The sequence below is a fragment of the Lucilia sericata genome, unplaced genomic scaffold (genome assembly GCF_015586225.1).
Source record: "Lucilia sericata isolate MDLA Ls3-8-SP2 unplaced genomic scaffold, ASM1558622v1 Contig000551F_arrow, whole genome shotgun sequence".
Lineage (NCBI taxonomy): Eukaryota > Metazoa > Arthropoda > Insecta > Diptera > Calliphoridae > Lucilia > Lucilia sericata.
In genome coordinates this window covers 230,001-245,000 of record NW_023994561.1, presented here as the reverse complement: position 1 = coordinate 245,000, position 15,000 = coordinate 230,001, and the positions used below count along the sequence as shown (strand labels likewise).

Here is a 15,000-nt window from a genome sequence, read left to right as displayed (position 1 = left end):
CAGTGTGTTATCCATTGCATTTGATGATTGGTCTATTCGAAAGTAACAACATTTCGGATGTAATCGAAAATTTGGCCATTAATCTGACTTGTGTTGTGTGCACCACCAAAGCTCTAGTGATATGGCTAAAATTTCACGAAATACAAAATTTATTCGATATTATAAGAAGGCAGGATGAGCGTATATGTTTGGCCAGAGATGAAGCCCGCTATTATAAAAATGTCGTTTTTAAGAATGTACGTTTCGTATTTATAATGTTTCTAATATTGTGTGCTGTCGCAGGTTCGTGTGTCGAGTTATCGACGTTAATAAATTGTTTAATGGGCAGTTGGCGTTTATTGTACCTCGGCAGTTTTCCCTTTGATCCATTTGCCAGCACAAAATTATACATTGTGGCACATATTTATCAACTAGTAGGCGTGTCATTTCATATTTTGCAGAATATTGTACACGACACGTATGCCGCCATGCATTTGGCTTTACTAAGTGGCCAGTTGCATGCTTTAAGTATGAGGGTCTCAAAACTGGGCAGAGATAAAAAGAAAAGCAAGGACGAAAATAATCGGGAATTATTGCTGTGTGTGCAAGATCATAAGGATCTGTTGGAGTAGGTTTATTAAAAACTAAATAAATTATTATATATTCAATTTTTGTTTGTTTTATATTTCCCTAGATATCGCTGTAAACTAGAAGAGTTTATATCTTTCTATATGTTTTTGCAAATATTTTGTACCACTGTAGTTCTGTGTGTTACCATTGTTTTTGTGATTTTATTTACTACTGATCCTTTTACCAAGATGTACTATTGCTCGTACTTTTTAGCTATGGCGGGTGAAATTTTACCCGTTTGTTATTTTGGCAGTTTGATGGAGTATGAATTTTATAATTTAACTTATGCTTTGTTTACTTCAAATTGGCTGGAACAGAATGATATATTTAAGAAAAATTTTCGAATTTTTATCGAGTCCTCTAATAAGCCATTGTATCTTAATGCCTGGTTTTTTAGTATAAATTTAAAAACATTTTTATTGATTTGTAAAAATTCATATTCGTTATATGCTCTTATATCGACTTTGAAGTAAAAAATAAATGTAATTAATATTTTAATTTTCTTTTAAATAAAAAAAATATATATTTAAATATATTAAAAATTGTATTGATAATTTTTTAGATAAAAATTAGCAGCCAGTGCTGCCAGATTAGTAGATTTTGATAGCAATTGGGGATAGATTATTTGGTTTGGGGATCTGGTCATTTGTTGGGAATAATCAAACACTTTTGGGGAATTTTTGGGGGATGACACAATAGGGATAAGCTGAAGATGGAATAAAACCTCACACGTTACATTAGTCTGGGAGGACAAACGAAAGGCGGCACATAAGTAAATAATAGGCTCAAGAAAGCGAGAGTGACATTCGGACGATTACATTCAGTATAAAGAATCAATCTTAGTATATTAAATGCTAATGTAAAGTCAACTCTGTTGTACGGAAATAAAAACCTCAGAATCATATTCCAGATATTCTGGCTCAACAACACAGATCTTTGGAACTTTGTCAACTAGAAATCATCAGAAAGAATCTTGATAGTATCACAAGGATGGAACTAGAGTGGAATCCTCAGGACTCAAGAAGCCGAGGCCCATCAAAGAACACGTGGAGGCGCGCGAAATTCTCTAAGAACTAGGACACCTGCCTTGACGGCCTTATTTCACGGTGGTCTTTCATCCACTGGGTAGACTAAAGACGGTCCACCATACGTCCCTGAATCCTTTTATGAAGAACTCAGGTGGCAATTTTTGTACATGGCTTAGCCGGTCCATGTACAAGCACTTTGCTGAAAAACTCGAGCTATCTAATCTCTTGCAATAGTAATCCCGTTGCGAAATGACAGGCAGAATGGGATCAATCACAATGCAAACCCCGACAAGGAAAAAGCAATCACTGGTCTAAAGGCAATAGAAGGGGCGACTACCCCAACATCAGGTGAAATCAATCTTCCGGTATACCGGAAGGTGACCACCCTTATGATGTCATGAAAGATTGCATTATTTAAAATGCAATCCCCATCAACTAATGACCCATTCCAGTGCATTCCTTAACCTTTTAAAGCCCGCTCAACCACCGGCCACCCGTAGTGCCACATTATATGGCACTCTGGTTAGACCCCATGACAAATCATTCCAAGGAAAGGTCGAGGATACATTTGATCACCAGTTTATTATCCCGGCAGACTAGAGGCATTGGTAGCACCTCTATATCCTGGGATTGCAATACACCAAGATGGAGTTTTTCATCAAGGAAACATGCCCCGAGGGCATGGACCATAAAGTCCACTTTTTATAGATTTTCATTCTATTTATATTTCTAGGTTTAATATTAAAAAAGATTCAAAAAGTACCAGTTTAAGAACAAAAAAAGTACCACAAAGTTTAGCCTTATACATTTTCATTCCATTAGAATCCTATAAAAGTACCAATTAAAAAAAACGAAAAAGTCCCCTTTTATTAAGGGAAAAAAAGTACCAGTTGAAAAACAAAAAGTACCAAACAAATTCAACCTTTTACAATTTCATTCTATCAGCATCCTATATGCCTGATTATATATTTTAGAGGTTACCTCGGATTTTTGCTCATATTACTATTATTTATGAACCGATTTTGGTAATTTGAAAAAGCGATCTTCTCAAAAGCATTATTGCAGATTTTGATGCCAAAGATATCAGGGGTTTTCACAAAAATGATTTTAGCAGAAACACAGAGACAGACGGTCTGAAGAAAGCATACTTTAGTATACATATCTCGAAGCAGGAGGAGTATACTTAAAATAGATCTTAAATCTTTATTTTAAAGTCCTTAAATTGAACTTTCAGATGATATAACAAATTTTAAAAATAAAGATGTCTTCTCGTTGTTATAACGTCTGAAGTATGGCCAAAAAACGAGGCTTTTTTTAAACTTAATGACACGATATCTTGAAAACTTAATATGATGGATACATTCTAAGGCTAAATTCGGATTCGGAAATGTTTACTTTGGTTTCTGGTTTATAAATTTGTTGGTCTGTGCTATTAGAATATATACTATGGAAAAGACTATATCAAATTTAGCACTTTTACTTGCTATAACTCACCTTTAAAGTATATTTTAGTAAAAGGTAGATAAACTACTTTCATTAGACTGTTATCACCAAAAACAATATATAACTCTTTTTAATTTGTTTAAAAAACAAAGATGATTTTCCCGTTAGCTTATGGGTCTCCTTCAGCTAAAGTTAACTTATAATAATGAAAAAGAATTTATTGGAACTTTAGCTATTGGCAAATTATAATAATTAGGATCATTATGTGTTGCAAGTGTAGATATTTTAAAGAAATTATAAAAGCCTATTTAATAAGACAATTATTTATAATTTCCCTTTAAATTAAACATAATTAGAATTATAACACCTTTCCCATTTAGCACCATAAACCTTTAAATGCAGTAAATGTTATGCATTAAAAGAAAGAGGGTTGCCAAAGAGGTTGCTTTTTGCATTCTCTTAATGGAAGAGAATTATTATGGAACTAGTTACTAGTATCTAAGGGATTACAATAGGTGTTAAAACTTTAAATTCCTATTTTTATTCTAAAATCCCCTTTTTCTATAATAAACTCTTGGCAGCCCTTATAAAGCCTTATACAAAAATTTAAAAAAAATGCATTAAAAGACTACTATAACCTTTAGAACCAAGTGTTAAAGAGTTTCAATTCTTAATACAACTCGTTAAAAGAACCAGGGGCACGCATTACCGAAAGAAAAACAAACAAAATGATGATCACAATTCCCCAAGTGGAAACTATATTTCGCTCACATTTCATATACTGGCGCATATTGGGTTTTTTACCAACGGAAAAGTATCGTAAACTCTATATAGCCTATGCCATCTTTATAAATATTACGGTAACATTGGCCTATCCGATACATTTGATTATAGGTCTAATCATGAGCTCAACTTTATATGAAGTAATCAAAAATCTAGCTGTAGCAGTAACGGTATTAGTGTGCAGCATTAAAACCATTATAATGTGGTTGAAATTTCAGAATATCGTTAATATGTTGGATATAATAAGGCGGCAAAATAAACGTATTTCTTTGGATAAAGAAGAGGCCAGCTATTTTAATTATGTGGTTTTACGAGATTTGGATCGTATATTGAAAATGTTTATTACTTTGTATACAGCTGCGGGGGTATTTGCTGAATTATCGGTTCTAGGAAATGGTTTATTGGGTGGTAGCTGGTATCTGATGTATCCCGCTTACTTTATATTTGATCCCTATGCTAATACAACTTTATATATTGTGGCTCATGTTTATCAATTTTTAGGTGTATCCTTTCTTATACTACAAGATATAGTCAATGATTCTTTTGCCACCATGCATTTGGCTTTATTGAGTGGTCAGGTACGTAGCTTGAGTATGAGAATAACGAAATTGGCTGTAGACCCCAAAAAGTCTCAATTGAAAAATAATCAAGAATTATTGGATTGTATAGCAGATCATAAGGATTTATTGGAGTGAGTATAATAAAATAATATAAAAACTTTCATTAATTGTTTCTCTTATTATTCTTAGATATCGCCAAAAATTGGAGGAGGTGGTCTCTTTCTATATGTTTATTCAGATACTTTTCACTAGCATTAATATGTGCTCTACCGTGGTATTTTTGGTACTCTTCACCAGCGATCTCTTTACCTTGATCTATTATTTTGTTTATTTTCTTTCGATGGCTGCCGAAATTATGGCTGTATGTTATTATGGCACTGTTATCGAGAGGGAATTTCAGAATTTAACTTATGCCATATTCTCTTCAAATTGGTTGCAACAGGATAAAGTATTTAAGAAAAATTTAAAGATTTTTGCCGAGGCCACCAAAAAGCATTTGTATATTAGAGCTTGGCTGTTTTATGTCAATTTGGATTCGTTTATATTTGCCTGTAAAAATGCTTATTCGATGTTTGCCTTAATAATGAATGTGAAGTGAACTTTATATTGGACGTAAAAGTGGAGATTTTAATAGATATTATTTAGCACAATAATTGTAGTGTACACTTATGGTTAGCAATAGTTTTAGTTAAATGTTTTTTTTAATAAAAATATTGTAAGTAGATAGCACAGTCACGAGAGATTTATTTTGAAGTTGGGAAATTTATAATTTTAGAAAAATTGCGATACTGGTGTCAATTATGAAATTCCCTAAAGGAAAATTTTTATGGGGTATCTAGGGTTAAGTGAGAGCAGATTATTACAAATCAGTAATATCATTTAGGTAATTTAAAACTTAATTGTGCCGATTTCTACAGAGAATCAACTATGTCGTCGTGAAAACAGCTCCACACAAGGTTTATATGGACTGCCAGCTAGCCGGACGAACTGACACGTCTTTATCGACTCAGAAAGTGATCCTGAGTCAATTTATCTATCTATCTATCTATCTATCTATCTATCTACCTATCTATCTATCTATCTATCTATCTATCTATCTATCTATCTATCTATCTATCTATCTATCTATCTATCTATCTATCTATCTATCTATCTATCTATCTATCTATCTATCTATCTATCTATCTATATATATATCTATCTATCTATCTATCTATCTATCTATCTATCTATCTATCTATCTATCTATCTATCATCTATCTATCTATCTATCTATCAATCTATCTATCTATCTATCTATCTATCTATCTATCTATCTATCTATCTATCTATCTATCTATCTATCTATCTATCTATCTATCTATCTATCTATCTATCTATCTATCTATCTATCTATCTATCTATCTATCTATCTATCTATCTATCTATCTATCTATCTATCTATCTATCTATCTATCTATCTATCTATCTATCTATCTATCTATCTATCTATCTATCTATCTATCTATCTATCTATCTATCTATCTATCTATCTATCTATCTATCTATCTATCTATCTATCTATCTATCTATCTATCTATCTATCTATCTATCTATCTATCTATCTATCTATCTATCTATCTATCTATCTATCTATCTATCTATCTATCTATCTATCTATCTATCTATCTATCTATCTATCTATCTATCTATCTATCTATCTATCTATCTATCTATCTATCTATCTATCTATCTATCTATCTATCTATCTATCTATCTATATCTATCTATCTATCTATCTATCTATCTATCTATCTATCTATCTATCTATCTATCTATCTATCTATCTATCTATCTATCTATCTATCTATCTATCTATCTGGATAATAAATATTAAAGCTTTTTCAATGTGGCAATTATTTCTAATTTTCCCATGAATTAAACATAATAAGAATATTACCACCACCTTCACTATTTAGGACCATAAACAGTAAACGCAGTTAATGTTACTTACGCATTAAATTGCGTTATAAAAGGTAGGTACATTTTCTTTAACGAAATGCAGTTTAATTTTAAATATAAAGTTTTAGTCAAAAATTCCAATTTATTCTTAAACTCTAGACATTTAATTCGTGGACTGGTAACTTAGGTTAAAGGGAACTGTTTGGATATTTTTGTTAAACTATTATTCTATTTTAGAATTCTCATCTAACTACAATAGCAACTTCGCTAATAACCTCATACAAGAGCTGCAAAAGTAGAATATAATATTTTTAGCAAGGTATTGAGAGTTTCAACTTCAATCATTAAAACGACGCGGACAAGCAACACCGAAATAAAATAACATGACGACCACTATTCGGGATGCGAAAACCATATTTCGCTTTCATTTTATAGGCTGGCGCATATTGGGCTTTTTGCCAACGGAAAAATATCGTCAGCTCTATATAGCCTATGCTGTAATCTTGAATATTATGGTGACGATTGCTTATCCAATACATTTGATAATTGGTCTAATCATGAGTTCGACTTTATATGATGCTATAAAAAATTTAGCTGTGGTGGTAACGGTATTATTGTGCAGCATTAAAACCATTATTATGTGGTTGAAATTTCAGAATATAGAAGATATGTTGGATATAATTATGCGACAGAATAAACGTATTTCTTCGGATAAAGAAGAGACTCGCTATTTTAATCAAATGGTTTTAAGAGATTCGAATCGTATATTTAAAATGTTTATCATGTTATACACAACTGCTGGAGTGTTTGGTGAATTGTCGGTCTTGGTAAATGGTTTATTGGGGAATTGGAGTTTAATGTTTCCCGCTTACTTTGTTTTCGATCCATATGCTAACTCGACTTTATACTTTGTGGCTCATGTTTATCAATTTATTGGTGCATCAATTATTATACTACAAGATGTAATTACTGATTCCTTTGCCACCATGAATTTGGCATTATTAAGTAGTCAGTTGCATACCTTAAGTATGAGAGTCGCTAAATTGGGTAGAGACCCAAAGAAAACAAAAATGGTCAATAATCGGGAATTATTGGATTGTATACAGGATCATAAGGATTTATTGAAGTGAGTAGGTGTAAGCACGATAAATATGGTGCATATATGGGTTGCAATGGAGTTAAAACTAAAACAACATTAAAACCCCAAAACATATTTTATTTTTCTTAACAGATATCGCCAAAAACTACAGAATGTCATCTCTTTCTATATGTTTGTTCAGATACTTTTCACCAGCATTAATATGTGTGCTACAGTGGTTTTTCTAATACTTTTTACAACCGATGTCTTTACCTTGATCTATTATTTTGTTTATTTTGCCTCAAAGGCAGCGGAAATTATGCCATTGTGTTATTATGGCACTATTATTGAGATCGAATTTAAAAATTTAACTTATTCTCTATTCACTTCTAACTGGTTGGAACAGGATAAAGTATTTAAGAAAAATTTAAGGATTTTTGCCGAAGTCACTAAGAAACCTTTGTATATCACCGCCTGGCTGTTTTATCTCAATCTGGATTCGTTTATATTTGCGTGTAAAAACGCTTATTCGATTTTTGCTTTAATAATGAATATGAAGTAAATTTTATGCGAGAAAGTGGAGTTTTTTATTATTAGCACTTGAGTTGTAGATTTAGATTTATATTAAATATATTAGTTGTGAGCACAGCCACGAGATGTTGTTTTGCAATTGTGATTTAAACCTATAAAGATATTCTTTAATAAGAGGTATCATTTTAAATTTCATTAAAGAGAATGGTGAAAATTTTGTCGATAAAAAGATTAGGCGAATTTAAAAATAAAGTTTTGGAGCGGAAAATCTATCTATCTATCTATCTATCTATCTATCTATCTATCTATCTATCTATCTATCTATCTATCGATCGATCTATCTATCTATCTATCTATCTATCTATCTATCTATCTATCTATCTATCTATCTACTATCTATCTATCTATCTATCTATCTATCTATCTATTCTATCTATCTATCTATCTATCTATCTATCTATCTATCTATCTATCTATCTATCTATCTATCTATCTATCTATCTATCTATCTATCTATCTATCTATCTATCTATCTATCTACTATCTATCTATCTATCTATCTATCTATCTATCTATCTATCTATCTATCTATCTATCTATCTATCTATCTATCTATCTATCTATCTATCTATCTATCTATCTATCTATCTATCTATCTATCTATCTATCTATCTATCTATCTATCTATCTATCTATCTATCTATCTATCTATCTATCTATCTATCTATCTATCTATCTATCTATCTATCTATCTATCTATCTATCTATCTATCTATCTATCTATCTATCTATCTATCTATCTATCTATCTATCTATCTATCTATCTATCTATCTATCTATCTATCTATCTATCTATCTATCTATCTATCTATCTATCTATCTATCTATCTATCTATCTATCTATCTATCTATCTATCTATCTATCTATCTATCTATCTATCTATCTATCTATCTATCTATCTATCTATCTATCTATCTATCTATCTATCTATCTATCTATCTATCTATCTATCTATCTATCTATCTATCTATCTATCTATCTATCTATCTATCTATCTATCTATCTATCTATCTATCTATCTATCTATCTATCTATCTATCTATCTATCTATCTATCTATCTATCTATCTATCTATCTATCTATCTATCTATCTATCTATCTATCTATCTATCTATCTATCTATCTATCTATCTATCTATCTATCTATCTATCTATCTATCTATCTATCTATCTATCTATCTATCTATCTATCTATCTATCTATCTATCTATCTATCTATCTATCTATCTATCTATCTATCTATCTATCTATCTATCTATCTATCTATCTATCTATCTATCTATCTATCTATCTATCTATCTATCTATCTATCTATCTATCTATCTATCTATCTATCTATCTATCTATCTATCTATCTATCTATCTATCTATCTATCTATCTATCTATCTATCTATCTATCTATCTATAATCTATCTATCTATCTATCTATCTATCTATCTATCTATCTATCTATCTATCTATCTATCTATCTATCTATCTATCTATCTATCTATCTATCTATCTATCTATCTACTCTATCTATCTATCTATCTATCTATCTATCTATCTACTATCTATCTTCTATCTATCTATCTATCTATCTATCTATCTATCTATCTATCTATCTATCTATCTATCTTCTATCTATCTATCTATCTATCTATCTATCTATCTATCTATCTATCTATCTATCTATCTATCTATCTATCTACTATCTATCGAACTATCGAACTATCGAACTATCGATCTATCGATCTATCGATCTATCGATCTATCGATCTATCGAGCTATCTAATCTATCTATCTATCTATCTATCTATCTATCTATCTATCTATCTATCTATCTATCTATCTATCTATCTATCTATCTATCTATCTATCTATCTATCTATCTATCTATCTATCTATCTATCTATCTATCTATCTATCTATCTATCTATCTATCTATCTATCTATCTATCTATCTATCTATCTATCTATCTATCTATCTATCTATCTATCTATCTATCTATCTATCTATCTATCTATCTATCTTCTATCTATCAGACTCTAAATACCAGACTCTAAATATCAGACTCTAAATATCAGACTCTTAATATCAGACTCTAAGTATCACTCTAAATATCAGACTCTAAATATCAGACTCTTAATATCAGACTCTAAATACCAGACTCTAAATATCAGACTCTAAATATCAGACTCTAAATATCAGACTCTAAATATCAGACTCTAAATATCAGGCTCTAAATATCAGACTCTTAATATCAGACTCTAAATATCACACTCTAAAGGGAGTAGTTTGTAATGCATGGAAGGATAACGTGGTCCACACCTAGGACATCGCAATGTTACATGGAGTATGTTATTCCTATATTTGTATTTGAATTAGTTTTGGACCAGTCCTTTGAGGAGAACTCTTTATTGACACATGTCCCATACTTTTGTAAAAAATACTACATGTTATATTTTTTTTATTACAATTTTACTTAAAACAATATTATTACATTCCGAAAACGTTCGATTTCATATAAATCTCCTTGTTCACTTGATATTCATAACAACCGCAAACAGAGAATAGGCATTTTTACAGGCATACAAAAACGATGTCATATTGATGCGCACCAACCAGGCCATCAAATACAATGGTTTATTAGCCTGTTCGGCAAAAATTCTTAAATTTTTCTTAAACTCTATACTCTGATCCATCCAGTTGGTGGAAAACAAGGCATAAGATAAATTTTGAAATTCAAATTCCATTATGGTGCCATAATAGCAGGCGGGTAAAATTTCCGCCGGCATACAAATCAAATAGATAAAATAGTAAATCAAAGTGAAAGGATCACGAGCAAATAAAATGAGAAACACTATGGTTACACACATATTAATGCTGGTGAAAAGGATCTGAACAAACATATACTGAGAGACGACTTCCTCTAATTTTCTGCGATATCTGTAAAAAGAAATAAATTGTTTTAAAAACTCCTACCACTTGTTTAACAGCTAAACTTACTCTAATAAATCCTTGTGATCTTGTATACACTCCAATAACTCACGATTATTATCTTCTTTACTCTTTTTGGGATCATAGCCGATTTTTGAAACCCTCATACTAAGAATATGAACTTGACCACTTAACAAAGCCATATGCATGCCGGCAAAAGTATCATTTACCAAATTCTGTAGAATTTGAAAGGAAACTCCAAAAAATTGATAAACATGAGCCAAGGTATACAACCACTGATTGGCAAATGGATCAAAGGGGAAAAAAGCGGGATACATTAAACGCCAACTGCCCAGAAAACCATTAGTTAATACAGCCACTTCCGAAGTAAGACCTGCACCCATAAATAGCACCTTAAACATTAGCATTATTTTATCCAATGAAGGAAATACCACCATTTTGTAGTATTCGTATTCATCTTTCGATTTGTTTATACGTTTATCCTGTTTCCTTATTATATCGAAAATAAGACGCACATTTTTAAATTTCAACCATATAGCAAAGGTTTTAATGGAACAGGCCAAACATGTCAGATTGATGGCCAAATTTTTGATAATATCAAATTTCGTTTTACTTTCAAATAGACCAATCATCAAGTGTAAAGGATAACCAATTGTAATGATAACATTGATGAAAATCGAATAGATTATATAGAGTTCACGATAGTCCTTGCCAGGTGAATTGCCCAGAATACGCCAGAAAAAGAAATGTAGATGAAAGGATTTTTCTCCTTGTAGTGAAGGCTGCTGCAGAGCTATGTTCATGTTGCTTACTGCGATTTAGAAATTCAACTAAACTTTTATTTGAAGAGATTCTTAGTTTTTATATAAGACTAATTATAATAGTTTTTTTGATTTTTATTTTAATAAGTATTAATTGATGGAAATTATCCATTTTTTTAACCTGTATTTTTCATTTTAGGTATTTTAAAATAGGTTGGGCTTTTAAAGTAATTAATGGTTGTTAATTAGTTTATAAATTATTGAGACAACAATTATTATTATAACATTTAATTTAAAAGTGTTGGATTTAACACCAACAATTTTCAATAGACATGCCATGCGTGTCATAATTATTAGATGTTTAAGAAATTTTATCAACATGAAATATTTATTAATTACAAAATATTTTTTTTGACTTTCAATTGCAACCCTTTTAAGGAAATCTATCTATCTGTGTATCTAAGGATCTATCTATCTATCTATCTATCTATCTATCTATCTATCTATCTATCTATCTATCTATCTATCTATCTATCTATCTATCTATCTATCTATCTATCTATCTATCTATCTATCTATCTATCTATCTATCTATCTATCTATCTATCTATCTATCTAATCTATCTATCTATCTATCTATCTATCTATCTATCTATCTATCTATCTATCTATCTATCTATCTATCTATCTATCTATCTATCTATCTATCTATCTATCTATCTATCTATCTATCTATCTATCTATCTATCTATCTATCTATCTATCTATCTATCTATCTATCTATCTATCTATCTATCTATCTATCTATCTATCTATCTATCTATCTATCTATCTATCTATCTATCTATCTATCTATCTATCTATCTATCTATCTATCTATCTATCTATCTATCTATCTATCTATCTATCTATCTATCTATCTATCTATCTATCTATCTATCTATCTATCTATCTATCTATCTATCTATCTATCTATCTATCTATCTATCTATCTATCTATCTATCTATCTATCTATCTATCTATCTATCTATCTATCTATCTATCTATCTATCTATCTATCTATCTATCTATCTATCTATCTATCTATCTATCTATCTATCTATCTATCTATCTATCTATCTATCTATCTATCTATCTATCTATCTATCTATCTATCTATCTATCTATCTATCTATCTATCTATCTATCTATCTATCTATCTATCTATCTATCTATCTATCTATCTATCTATCTATCTATCTATCTATCTATCTATCTATCTATCTATCTATCTATCTATCTATCTATCTATCTATCTATCTATCTATCTATCTATCTATCTATCTATCTATCTATCTATCTATCTATCTATCTATCTATCTATCTATCTATCTATCTATCTATCTATCTATCTATCTATCTATCTATCTATCTATCTATCTATCTATCTATCTATCTATCTATCTATCTATCTATCTATCTATCTATCTATCTATCTATCTATCTATCTATCTATCTATCTATCTATCTATCTATCTATCTATCTATCTATCTATCTATCTATCTATCTATCTATCTATCTATCTATCTATCTATTTATCTATCTATCTATCTATCTATCTATATATCTACTTATCTATCTCTTATTTATATCTAGATCAACTGAGAAATAGATAGATCAACAGAGGTTTGGAAGTCTCGGAAATGGAGTATAATAAAGACAGACCCTAGAGTTATTCCTAACATCATCATAAACTTTTTAGATGCCAACCGATCACTGAGAAAGCTCAACATATATCGAGAAAAGTAATTACCGGCACTAAAAGGGCACAATGTCATCATACCCTCTCAAACGCTTTGAAATATGGATTAATATAGCAGTACTGTAGGGTTGAATATTGTACAATTTAACTTTCGTATAGTTTTAATGAATATAGCGTTGTTATGTATTTCATAATATGTACTTATTGTACATTGAAACATTTTATCATTTTGCCAATGAATGGCTGTCTGTCTGATGGTTTATAGATGCATGTATGTGTATAATCAAGATAACGATTATTACATTGTTCAGATACACAAATGTTTGTCTCCATTTACAAAATTACATATAAATTTTAACATTTTCATATGTGTTTTGTTCAGAGCTGTGTGTCAATTTTGAAGTTTTTATCTTATCATTACTTGATATATACGTTTTATATCTTACAAAATAAATTTTATTGAGCTCAAATATGCGGAAATTCTTTTTATTATTGTGTTGCCTTATTTATTGTTGGTTAATTTATATGGCAGATTGTATTAGTTATAAGTTATTGAATTACACAGACCAATAAATTTGAAAACTTTGAGTTGCTCTAAATCTGAATCAGAATTCACACATAACATCAGGTTTTCAAGTTATCTTATTTTAAAGTTTCAGAAACACCATAGTATTATGGTGTCAGAGACCTCAAGATTTTCTTTTTGCATTTCAAATACTAGGCCAAATTTTTATTAAATTTGTACAGACTGAACTTAATTTAAACAGAAGGTATTTTGATAGACTGTTATTTCGTTTCCCTGTCTGCCACACACTCTCTGTCCGTCTGTCTAGTTGTACTAAATATGTTGGTTAATTTTTTTTTCCTGTGAGTCCACTGCATAAATGACAACAAATATTGTTTGTAGAATAACAAACACAACAACCACATAATGCAATAAAACAATAGATTTATTACATTTAACAGTTTGCTAAAAATTTACTAGTGCCAATAACCCAGCAAACATAAAGGGAATAAGTTTGAATTTTGTCGATTATTCTAAAATTCATTTAAAAGTTTTCTTGGCTATTCATACTTTTAATAAAAATTGTTGAATGAATGACAATTACAATTTAAACTAAACCTCCATGTTTTGTTGGGTTTCTTTTACTCCACAAACATACGCATTCATTCACTCATACACAAACAAATACAATACGCAGCAAATATGCAGATATGCTCCCCAGCCACAATGACAACAAATGGAAAAAAGAAAGAAAAATACAGTAGCAACACATTCTCTGCAGCAGAGCAATAAAACAACAACAACATATTGCGGAAAATGCGCTGTTACTTCCGAAGACATTTTCGGTCTGGGTCTACTTTTTGTTTATAGATTTTTTTCCGAAATGATTTAATTTTAGCGATATGATAAGAAATTATACTACACACATATATAACTAAACAAGTATTGTTGTAGTTGTTGTCGCTGTATTAAAAGGTAGGGAATACAATAACTACAAATAAAAAAAAGATAATAA

The 15,000-nt window shown here is 30.1% G+C and overlaps 4 protein-coding genes across 5 annotated transcripts in view; 3 read left to right on the top strand and 1 right to left on the bottom strand.

Annotated features, from left to right (window-relative positions):
• LOC119606095 (odorant receptor 59a-like) overlaps positions 1-1,082 on the top strand; it is a 42,174-nt gene extending 41,092 nt beyond the window's left edge. For both annotated transcript variants that reach the window (XM_037959481.1, XM_037959482.1), the window contains exons 2-3: positions 1-607; positions 674-1,082. The exon at positions 1-607 is cut by the window's left edge and continues 186 nt beyond it. In XM_037959481.1, coding sequence (XP_037815409.1) covers positions 1-607; positions 674-1,082 — 1,016 coding nt within the window. The remainder of the gene's footprint in view (positions 608-673) is intronic.
• The window catches only part of LOC119606115, an 11,074-nt gene extending 6,033 nt beyond the window's left edge, over positions 1-5,041 (top strand). Inside the window, 3 exon segments of the mRNA XM_037959500.1 lie at positions 170-507; positions 3,771-4,554; positions 4,613-5,041. Coding sequence (XP_037815428.1) covers positions 170-507; positions 3,771-4,554; positions 4,613-5,021 — 1,531 coding nt within the window. The 3' untranslated portion in view covers positions 5,022-5,041.
• Positions 5,042-6,747: 1,706 nt separating this feature from the next.
• Positions 6,748-8,004, top strand: LOC119606114 (odorant receptor 33b-like). Its single transcript, XM_037959498.1, has 2 exons — positions 6,748-7,490; positions 7,596-8,004. Exons 1-2 carry the CDS (start codon positions 6,748-6,750, stop codon positions 8,002-8,004), a joined length of 1,152 nt encoding a protein of 383 aa, XP_037815426.1.
• A 2,551-nt stretch (positions 8,005-10,555) lies between these two features.
• Positions 10,556-11,779, bottom strand: LOC119606113 (odorant receptor 59a-like). Its single transcript, XM_037959497.1, has 2 exons — positions 11,025-11,779; positions 10,556-10,964 (listed from the first exon to the last, which is right to left on the bottom strand). The coding sequence occupies exons 1-2, from the start codon at positions 11,777-11,779 to the stop codon at positions 10,556-10,558; spliced, it is 1,164 nt and encodes a 387-aa protein (XP_037815425.1).
• Positions 11,780-15,000: the final 3,221 nt, after the last annotated feature.

Coding starts and splice junctions, on each gene's coding strand:
- LOC119606114 (XM_037959498.1), top strand. CDS start 6,748: ATGACGACCACTATTCGGGATGCGAAAACCATATTTCGCTTTCATTTT. Junction 7,491..7,595: donor GATCATAAGGATTTATTGAA/GTGAGTAGGTGT, acceptor TTTTCTTAACAG/ATATCGCCAAAAACTACAGA.
- LOC119606113 (XM_037959497.1), bottom strand. CDS start 11,779: ATGAACATAGCTCTGCAGCAGCCTTCACTACAAGGAGAAAAATCCTTT. Junction 10,965..11,024: donor GATCACAAGGATTTATTAGA/GTAAGTTTAGCT, acceptor TTCTTTTTACAG/ATATCGCAGAAAATTAGAGG.